The following is a 10,705-nucleotide window of genomic DNA, read 5'->3' on the forward strand; positions in this document are numbered from 1 at the left end:
CATAATAATGAGTTGAAAGATACAATAACGAAAAAACACAATGACGAAAAAAATACACAATGATAAGCGAAAAGACACAATGGTGTGCGAAAAAAGACACAATGGTATGTGAAAATACACAATGACGAAAAAATACACAATGGTGTGCGAAAAGACACAATGACAAAAAAAGACACAGTGATAAGTGAAAAGACACAATGACGAAAAAAGACACAATGGTGTGTGAAAATACACAATGGCGAAAAAAGACACAATGGTGTGCGAAGAGACACAATGACAAAAAAAGACACAGTGATAAGTGAAAAGACACAATGACGAAAAAAGACACAATGGTGTGTGAAAATACACAATGGCGAAAAAAGACACAATGGTGTGCGAAGAGACACAATGATAAGCGAAAAGACACAATGGTGTGCGAAAAAACACAATGGTGTGTGAAAATACACAATGACGAAAAAAGACACAATTATAAGCGAAAAGACACAATGGTGTGCGAAAAGAAACAGTGATGAAAAAAATACAATGATAAGCGAAAAGACACAATGGTGTGCGAAAAGACACAATGACGAAAAAAGACACAATGATAAGCGAAAAGACACAATGGTGTGCGAAAAGACACAATGATAAGCGAAAAGACACAATGACGAAAAAAGACACAATAATAAGCAAAAAGACACAATGGTGTGCGAAAAGACACAATGACATGATTTTTGTTTTAAATTTTATATAACAAAAATCATACTCATATTAAAGATAAAAAAACGCTTGTTATTATGATGAATTTTTTTTTTTTAATATCATACAAAAAAGTTATAAACGTTTTAAAATGATGGGGTACTAACATGTGCCTTGCATGTGGAGAGAGAAAATGTGTACAATTACCTTTATACTATTTTTCCTTTGATCCCTACTTGACACATGTCAATTATTTATAGCTTCTTACAATTCTTATTTTCATTACCCTTTGTAGAATAATTTGACTTTATAAGTATAAAAAAAACCGTATACAATTGACAAGTCTAATAATGAAGAGTCTTTGTTCAAAGAAATAATAATGGAGTCTCATTAATCATTCAAAACATGTTGAAGTGTCCTAAAGACATTGGCATTTATGATTAAAAAAAGGTGAAGTATACAAATGAAGAAAGCAAATATAATTGAATCAAAACGCCACGTACTTAAATACTTAAACCCATGAAAACGACGTCGTGTCGACTTCTAGACTCCAAGATCAGTACCCTTTCTCTGTCAGTCACAGTAAACTCACCTGTGGCAAACAAGAATGGTATAGGAACCCATAAACTAAATTGATTGATATTAATATTATAACCTAAATTAATTAAAAATAAACAAATATATAAATTCAGTCTGCTCAAAGATTCTTCATGTTCTTTAAAGCCAAAATACGGAAGAACTTGTAGACATTCAATAACGACTTTTCAACTCGCCATTGTTACACATGTAAATGTCATCTAAACTTACAGAAAAGAAAAAAAAATATTTTATCTTATTTTCCTTAAAAGTTTCCATCTTTAATCTTTTTTTTTGTTGGGTGTTGAGTTTTCTTGATTTTGGGCTAATTCATGTCAATGATGCTTTGTCTCGAACAAATAAACTTATTTTCTATATATTTTTGATCGAGAAATAGTATTACTTTTAGTTTATATTTATATCATACTTACTTGACACAATCTTTTCATTTCAAGATTCAGTGGGTGTCTGATTAGTGACTAAATGTGGGTTGTTTGGTTTATAAAAATCAAAGCTTTTTAATTAAGGGTCTGATTTTCAGTTGTCTTTTTATTTTGGCAGATTCAGGGGTAAAACAGTAATTTGACAGATGGCCGGGGGTGGTGGAGGAGCAAAAGCTGATGAACCAGCACCACACCCACCAAAAGATCAGCTTCCAAATGTTTCTTATTGCATTACAAGTCCACCACCATGGCGTTAGTTTCTGGATTTTATTATATTATTATTGTTATTATTATAGCTGTGAAAAAAGGGGTTTGTTTTTAAGAATCTTGATATGGTTTAAGGATGTTGGTTTTAGGGCACATGGTCTTTGAATATTCAATGATTCTTGCAATCTTTATTTGGTGTGTTAAAATAGTTCAATGGCTGGTTTGGTTGACATTGCTTTTTTAATTGATTCATATGATATTTGGGGTTGGCATCTTCTGATTCATAAAGATTATTATGTTTTTTCTTTATAAAGATAAACTTTTGGAACCAATTTGAAAACGTACATCCAAACACTCCTTTTTCATTGTTGCATGTGGTTTTTTTCCTCTAAAGGCAAATCATTTAGTGTTTGGATGTGCGCTTTCAATATGATTATTGCTACTTAAAGAAATTAAAATAAGATAATGAGATGATTAGTGTTTTTTTAGTTAAGTTATATATAAATTTTGAAACTTGTTTTTTTGCAGCGGAGGCTATACTACTTGGTTTTCAGCATTATATTGTAATGCTTGGTACAACCGTTATTATTCCAACGGCTTTAGTTCCTCAAATGGGAGGTGGCAATGTAAGATATCCAAATGAAGTTTTGGTTAACTATATAAACAATTATTTATTTTTTATGATCTTGTTAGGAGGAGAAAGCTAAAGTGATCCAAACTCTACTTTTTGTTGCTGGTTTAAACACACTGCTACAAACTCTTTTTGGAACCAGGTTGCCAGCAGTCATCGGGGGCTCATATACTTTTGTGGCCCCCACAATCTCCATTATATTATCGGGTCGATGGAGCGATCCAGATCCTGTTATGGTTTGTCAACCAACTTGCTTTGATTCTTTGAGTATTTTGAATCTTAAAAGATTCTTGAAAATGGTGTCTAAATATCATAAAATTTATGACTATATATGCATTACTTTTTCAGAAATTCAAGAAAACAATGCGTGCGATCCAAGGTGCGATGATTATCGCTTCAACGCTTCAAATCGTTCTTGGTTTTAGCGGGCTTTGGAGAAACATCACTAGGTTGGTTTATGGTTCAACTGTTCTACAGCTTGAAATTTGTGGGCTAAAAATAGAGTTGGCCCAAAATAATAAATTTAGGCCTAAATCTTTTTGTTAATTGATAATCACACATTTGGGTTGCACTACTTATTAAATTCTTATAAATGACTTGTATTCATTATTAAAAATGAAAATTTTTAAATTCGGTTCGGTTTTTAAGAAAACATAAAACCAAACTGTCGGTATCTATTTGGGTTTGGTTATTTCTGTTCGAGTTTTTCAGTTTCACGCACATCCCAAAATTTCCAAGTTACTTTGTAACACTTTAAAATAATTGATATAAGGAGACATTTCAAACTGACAGTAATTTCGGTTTAATCCCTAAGTTTGATTTTTTTAAAATTTTTTTTCTAATAATATATATCTATAAATCACATATTATCTCAATTTGTTATTGTAGGTTTTTGAGTCCACTTTCAGTTGTTCCATTGGTTAGTCTTGCTGGTTTTGGGCTGTATGAATTTGGATTCCCAGGGGTGAGAAACATTTTCTCACAAAATCTTTGAAAATGTTTTTTTAAGGTTTCTTGTGCGGGTCTGATCTCAATTTGCTTTGTGTTTCAGGTTGCGAGATGTGTTGAGATCGGGCTGCCTCAGCTTATATTTTTGGTTCTTATCTCGCAGGTAACTTTGATAGTTCGGGTTGGTTTGGGTTATGTTTTATCTCTAACGGGTCAACTGGGTAAAGTTAAAAGAAAGGAACTAATAGTGGAAACGAATCCAACGGGTCGAAACACTTATATATTTTATTATTCTATAACAGGTCAAATGGATTGAAAGGTGTCCAATTTTGTTTTTATCTTTAAAGTGTCAAATATGTGTAAAATAAGAATGTTAGGTAAAATGAAAGGGGTCAAAAGGCAACTAATTTTTTATTTATCTTTAACGCGTCAAATGTGTAAATTTAAAAATTAGCTAGAAATGAAACGGGTCGAAAGACGCTTGTATTTTTATTTAACTTTGTCACATCGAAAGGGCAAAATAGAAAAGTCGCTAAAAATGAAATGGGTCAAACGAGTAGAAAGACACCTAAATTTTTATTTATCTTCAACACGTCGAAAGGGTAAAATCAAAAAGTAGCTAAAAATGAAATGGGACAAATGGGTCAAAAGGTACCTAATTTGTTTTTTTAGTTTTAACACGTCAAATAGGTAAAATAAAAAAGTTAACTAGAAACGAACGACTGAAAAATCACATCGTTAACATGTAAAATTGGTAACATAAAAAAAAGTAACTAAAATTTCTTGACCCGTTACTCAACCCAGCCCAGTTTTCTACCCCTAAACTCTTCTAACAATTTGGTTCACATGGTTTTGTGCAGTATCTATCCCATTTCATACATTCAGGAAAACATATCTTTGACCGATTTGCAGTCTTGATTTCGGTTGCAATTATTTGGATTTACGCTCACCTACTTACAGTTGGTGGGGCCTACAACCATGCAGCACCAAAAACCCAAACGAGCTGTCGGACCGATCGTGCAGGACTCGTTGAATCTGCTCCATGGTTAGCTCAACACTTTTGGTCAAACGGGCCGGCTTGGGTTGAGTTGACCCGGAGCACTTCAGTTAACAAATATAATATTGTTTTAGTAATGATAAAGATTTAGGTTTTATGCATTAAAGTGCACTTTGCGCGACAGTTAACCTGTTTGCTTTTTAGTAAGCTTGTAAATGAACAGAACGAATACGAACGAAGCATGTTTGTGACTTCGCTTTTGTTCATTTAACTTTAACTGAACAAACGGATATTTAAGTGAACGGGGTTTTGTTCGTGTTCGTTCTTTAAAAACATGAACATGTTCGTTCGTCCGTTCGTTAATAGTATAAACAAAGGATTCACGGGCGTAAACAAATGTATATGATTGAGCATAGATGATCGCATATAAATGAACATAAGTACATAACTAAGCAAATACCAATTAAAGGTAAACGTGAACATTAATGTGTTGGACCTAAAATTAATAAAACTAGCAGGTGATATATTAATTTTATAAAATTTGATTTATTGTAATGAACCTAAATTTTTTTTATCAATACATAAACGAATAAGCATAAACAGATTTAAATTAATGTTTGCTAGCATAAATGAATGAATGAGACATGTGTTCATGTTAGTTCATTTATCTTATTGAACAAAAAGTTTTTGTTCATTTCCGTGCATTTGTTAAATAAACGGAGACATTCTTCGTTTACAGGCCTAGTTTTATGCATCAAAGTACACTTTGGGTGACAATTAACCCGTTCAATCTGTTGGACCTGTTTGCTTTTAGCTCACGTTTACGGGTTTTTTATGCATTTAGGATAAGAGTTCCGTATCCGTTTCAATGGGGCGCGCCTTCGTTTGATGCTGGTGAAGCCTTTGCAATGATGATGGCTGCTTTTGTTACTCTTATAGAGGTTTTTTTGTTTTTCTTTAAATCTAAAATAAGTAGGCCTGCAATCGAACCGAACGTTCTTGTTCGTTTAACCTTAACCAAACAAATGATCGTACACGACCCGTTAAACTAACGTGGTTTTATTGTTTGTGTACGTTTGTTAAGAAAATGAACGTGTTCGTATATGTTCGTGAACAGTATAACCAAACAGATCACGAACATGACTGAAAATGTACATAAGTGAGTTAAAATCATTTAAAAGTAAATGTGAACAACAAAGTTGTAAACGAATGAACTTAAAAAAAACCACTAAACTAACGAACATAAATGAAAGAATGTACACGGATGTTTACGAACATAAATGAACGAATGAGACATGTGTTCATGCTCTTTCATTTAACAGAATGAACAAAAGGTTCTCTTCATGTTCGTTCGTTTATTAAATAAACGAATGTATTTGCCACCAAACGGTTCACTGAACATTTAGCTCATTTAGAAGCCTAAAACTAAGGTCATCCCTTTACAATGACAAGTAAATACATCTTCCACGTGTTCAAATTGTATAATCAGTCAACTGGCGGGTTCATTGCGGTTTCGAGGTATGCAAGTGCCACTCACATGCCTTCATCTATTCTAAGCCGCGGTATTGGTTGGCAGGTAAATTACTCTTCTTTTTTAGTTTTATATGGTGTTTATATTCTATATGGTTTAAGATACCAATTTTATAATAATTTAGAAAAATAAGTATTAAAAAGGCAAGTATTGACATGTCGAGGTGTAAACGAGCCAAGCCGCTCATGATCTACTTGAGATTGGCTATCTAAAAGCTCAAGCCAAGCTGAGCTTAAACAAGCTCGAGCCTAAAAATAAGCTTCTTTAATAAACGAGCCTGAGCCCGGACTTTACTTATCGAGTTTGAGCCTAAATGACACCATTACATATGAAATTTGAATTTATATTCTGAATATATAGTAGCACAATTATTATTATTATTATTATTATTATTATTATTATTATTATTATAATTATTTATAATAATTTATTTTAAAGTAACTAAATAATGTATGTTATATATAGAATTATAAAAATATATAATGAATAATACAAAATGCAATATAATTTAGTTAATAATAAAAAAACGTGCCGAGATCGAGTTCTCAAAAATACGATCATTTAATTAGGATGGGTAGGTTTGTGTTATTTCTATGTTATTTCGGGTCTAGTAAAAAATTAGCTAGAAAAGGAAGCGGGTTAAACAGGCTGAAAGTCTAGTGTATTTTCAATTTATACAAGCTTCTAAAGTTTACATATTTAATGCATTATTTAATAGTTCTGTTAAATATTAAAATCGGATAAATGGGTCAAGTCGAGACTCATAACATGAAGTGTAATACTGAAAGCTATATTTACTTAATTACCTATATCCTGGCAGCTTGATTGTATTTTATTCTATGTTTTTGTGTAGTACCTAAATTAAACCAAACTGACCGGTCTAGGTAATTATTATAATTGCTAGGGAATTGGCATTTTGTTGTCTGGTGTGTTTGGAACTGTAAACGGATCTTCGGTATCTATGTAAGTTATATATTTTAGCCTGATGAATTTCGGTTGTTGTTGCTTATTTGACATCAACATGATGTTTTTTCAGTGAGAATGCTGGTCTTTTGGCATTGACCCGGGTGGGCAGTCGAAGAGTAGTACAAATATCTGCTGGTTTCATGATTTTTTTCTCGGTTCTTGGTAAGTCTGTAACTGTCTTCTTTTAAAGTAGATGATAATGTGGATTGCAGGTGGAAAAATGAGCGGGTTGGGTAAAAGTGAGTTATGGTAAAAAAAAGAACCAACACAACCCGTTTGACCCGTTACAGATAAAACACAGCTAATTTGGCCCATCACAGATAAAATACAACCCGTTTGACCCATTACAGATCAAACACAACCTATTTGACCCGTTACAAATTAAACACACCCCATTTGACCCGTTGCAGTTTAAACACAACATTTGACCCATTACGGATTAAACACAATCCATTTGACCCGTTACGGATAAAACTCAACCCGTTTGACCCGTTACAGATAAAAACACAACCCATTTGATCTGTTACAGATAAAACACAACCTGTTTGGCCTGCTACAAGATAAAAACACAATCTGTTTGTCTCATTACAGACAAAGCACGACCCATTTGACCCGTTACAGACAAAACACGGCCCACCTGACCCGTTACAGACAAAACACGGCCCATTTGACCCGTTACAGACAAAACACGGCCCATTTGACCCGTTACAGACAAAGCACGACCGATTTGACCCGTTACAGACACGACACAACCCGTTTAAAATACAACTCATGACACGTTGCAGATAAAACACAATCCATTTGACCCGTTACAAACAAAACATGATTCATTTGACCGTTACAGACATGACACAACCACTTAAAATACAACTCATGACGCTTTACGGATAAAACACAACCTGTTTGACCCGTTAGCAAAATATGCAGGGAAATTTGGAGCAATCTTTGCATCGATTCCCGCACCCATCGTTGCTGCTCTGTATTGCCTTTTCTTTGCTTACGTGGGTACGTTTAAAGACCCTCAAAAGCAACAAATATTTAATGTTTCCTTTCATAAGTTTATTTTGTTTTATTTATGCTTATGCAGGGTCGGGTGGTCTGAGCTACCTGCAATTCTGCAACCTCAACAGTTTTAGAACAAAGTTTATTTTAGGATTTTCGTTCTTTCTCGGCTTGTCGATTCCCCAATACTTCAACGAGTATGAAGCTATTAACGGTTACGGGCCGGTTCACACTTCTGCAAGATGGGTATGCAGAAATAAACTTTCATTTCCAAATTTATAGATGTTCGCACTCAACTAACTCGAATCAATTTGGATTTGAAACATTGAAGGTTCGACCTACAAAAGGTCAAAATAACCTTTTTTTCACCTTAAATGATGCATCTTTTTTTGTGAATTTGTAGTTCAACAACATGGTCAATGTTCCTTTCTCATCTGAACCATTTGTTGCTGGCATTTTGGCTTACTTTTTGGACAACACAATTCACAAGAAAGATGGGACGATAAGGAAAGACCGAGGCAAACATTGGTGGGATAAATTTCAATCTTTTCAAACCGATCCAAGAAGTGAAGAGTTCTATGGATTGCCCTTCAACCTCAACAAACACTTCCCATCTGTGTGATGTCAAAACGGTACTTCATTAATGTTGTTTTAATTTATAAACATACTTGGTCATAAGCACAATTAGTACAAGTTTAATCCAATCCGTGTTAATTAGTTTTGTGTTTTTGTTACTGTAAATTTGATTTGACGCTTAATTTTGATCATAAAGGGAAAGGACTGGTATTGTTGTTTATAAGTTTATTGTTGATCTTGGAAAATGAAAATAGAGGTGGCAAAATGAGTAAGTTGGATGATACATGATTCTTTTGTATGGGTCAAAACGGGCCAGGCTCGGTACACATTTTTGTTTATCTTTCTTGTCATACCTAGTGTGTTCAATATAATTGTGAAAGTTATGTTATTTTAGTAGTAATAATGATATCCAGTTTAGGGCCTTTATGTATTAAAAAAATAACTTTTGGGTGTTTGCTACCGGAAAACTTATGTGACCCCACCAACCCCTGCTAACCAGTAAGATTGGTTTTTAAAATTCGCACATCACATGATGCGGTGATGAGATCCCATGATGCACATATCACATGATACAGTCTGATGAGTGCCTTATGTGGTTGACTGAAATTTGAACAAATCCATTTATGTAACCATAGGTTGAGCAATGATTATGAGTAGAACAAATTAAATCATTAATTGAACAAAACTAACCAGAGATGATGAAGATATATTCTATTTTAGTTTTTAAAAGTTAACATGCTAGAATTTTGTTTATAAAATTTCTTCTAGCATCTTTTTTTTAATAATGAACGCCTTGAATACGTGATGCGCCCACTTCAACTAAGGATTTTTACAACCGAGCCAATGTGACTCGTGATGAGATAAAATGCAACATTTACAAAGGGTGGCCCAAGTTACTCACCCCTTCACTTGATTAGTTAGAATAATTGGGGATGCTAGATTGGTTGCTTTTAAGCTCATATTATTTAGAATAAAAGTGGACTTTTTGTTGAGATTGGGGGAGCATAGCTACGTAGCCATCTTAGAAATGAACTCAATAACTCACTAAACTAACATATGTCCAGCATAAAGTGTCACATAATTAGCAGCAAAGTTTCCTATAAAAAGGTGAGAAAGTGGAGGTGCAAATGGAATTTTGAGCTGGGCTTTTTATTATTTAACATAAAAGGGTTCATTAGTTTGTATCATTTTTCATTTGTTTTTGTTTTTCCCTTAGTGGGCCTCTTCCCTCCACCCCACCCCCACCTCACCCATTAACTTCATTTATTTTAATGTATAAGTTCCTTGCTATAAGTGGATCTTGATATTATTTAAAAGAACAAAGTAAGTAGTTGTAATAATCCCACTTGACCTATTGGTCCGGATTAATCTCAATTAAAGAAATGTTAATTTTTTAATAGTTTCAACTATCAATCTATTTTCCTTTAGCAATCCTATACCAACTAAAAAGCAACCTCGTTAGCTTTTTTGTGACATGGAAAATATGTATAAGATTTCTGGAGGAAAATAGGCTGAAAGTTAGGTATGTTAGAAAACAATTATTCGGTTGGAATTAACCCAGTCAATAGCTTAAATTGAAATTATTAAAATCCAATAACCCCATAAAATATCAGCAATACGTTTTGGATGCATTAGTTGTAGACGTCACAATTAAATGTGTTCGAATAAGAACAACAAAAACTAAATTCGTGACCGAAACAGATAATATTGGTTTGGTTGGTAGGAGGGTTTAATGATACAAAAGTTTTGACTTTTGAAAGTTCAGAAAAGTGTGTAAATGAATCTTTACCTTTTCCACCACAAGTTTGATAAGATGAGGTGAGGTGATGTTAGTCAATATTTGCTCAGTATTACCTTGAATTTATAAGTGTAAATGTTGGCTCAATAATCACACAAATGTTTGGTATATGTGCTTTTCATGGACCATTGTATTACATCACTCATTATAACATTATAGACTAGATTTCCTTTGATAAAAAGGAATGATCAAATTAAAGATGGTCCCTTAAAAAATATTGAAAGGAACCCATCATTTTCCTTTCTTGTCAAGAATATTATGTGGTTGTATGCATTCGTTTTGAGTATAGAACAAGTTGCAAACCTTGGTCCAAACATGCGATGCGATGACTTTATGTGAAATCGGCTTAGACTGG

At 33.5% G+C, this 10,705-nt stretch overlaps 1 protein-coding gene across 1 annotated transcript; it reads left to right on the forward strand.

Moving 5' to 3' along the window:
* The first annotated feature begins 1,809 nt into the window (after nt 1-1,809).
* On the forward strand, nt 1,810-8,670 carry LOC143624288 (nucleobase-ascorbate transporter 6-like). The gene is made up of 14 exons (XM_077094993.1): nt 1,810-1,946; nt 2,430-2,527; nt 2,595-2,768; nt 2,881-2,981; nt 3,421-3,496; nt 3,584-3,643; nt 4,341-4,525; nt 5,322-5,418; nt 5,967-6,053; nt 6,913-6,971; nt 7,045-7,136; nt 7,902-7,979; nt 8,062-8,222; nt 8,380-8,670. Exons 1-14 carry the CDS (start codon nt 1,841-1,843, stop codon nt 8,596-8,598), a joined length of 1,593 nt encoding a protein of 530 aa, XP_076951108.1. The 5' UTR covers nt 1,810-1,840; the 3' UTR covers nt 8,599-8,670.
* Nucleotides 8,671-10,705: the final 2,035 nt, after the last annotated feature.

Source organism: Bidens hawaiensis, unplaced genomic scaffold (assembly GCF_021521415.1).
Source record: "Bidens hawaiensis isolate Kalapana, Puna unplaced genomic scaffold, B.hawaiensis_p1.1 tig00003752_1, whole genome shotgun sequence".
NCBI lineage: Eukaryota > Viridiplantae > Streptophyta > Magnoliopsida > Asterales > Asteraceae > Bidens > Bidens hawaiensis.

Excerpts from the sequence above, each read along its gene's own strand:
- LOC143624288 (XM_077094993.1), top strand. The coding sequence starts at position 1,841 with ATGGCCGGGGGTGGTGGAGGAGCAAAAGCTGATGAACCAGCACCACAC. Across the intron at positions 5,419-5,966 it reads CTTTTGTTACTCTTATAGAG|TCAACTGGCGGGTTCATTGC; the intron begins GTTTTTTTGTTT and ends TTGTATAATCAG. Across the intron at positions 7,980-8,061 it reads CCTTTTCTTTGCTTACGTGG|GGTCGGGTGGTCTGAGCTAC; the intron begins GTACGTTTAAAG and ends ATGCTTATGCAG.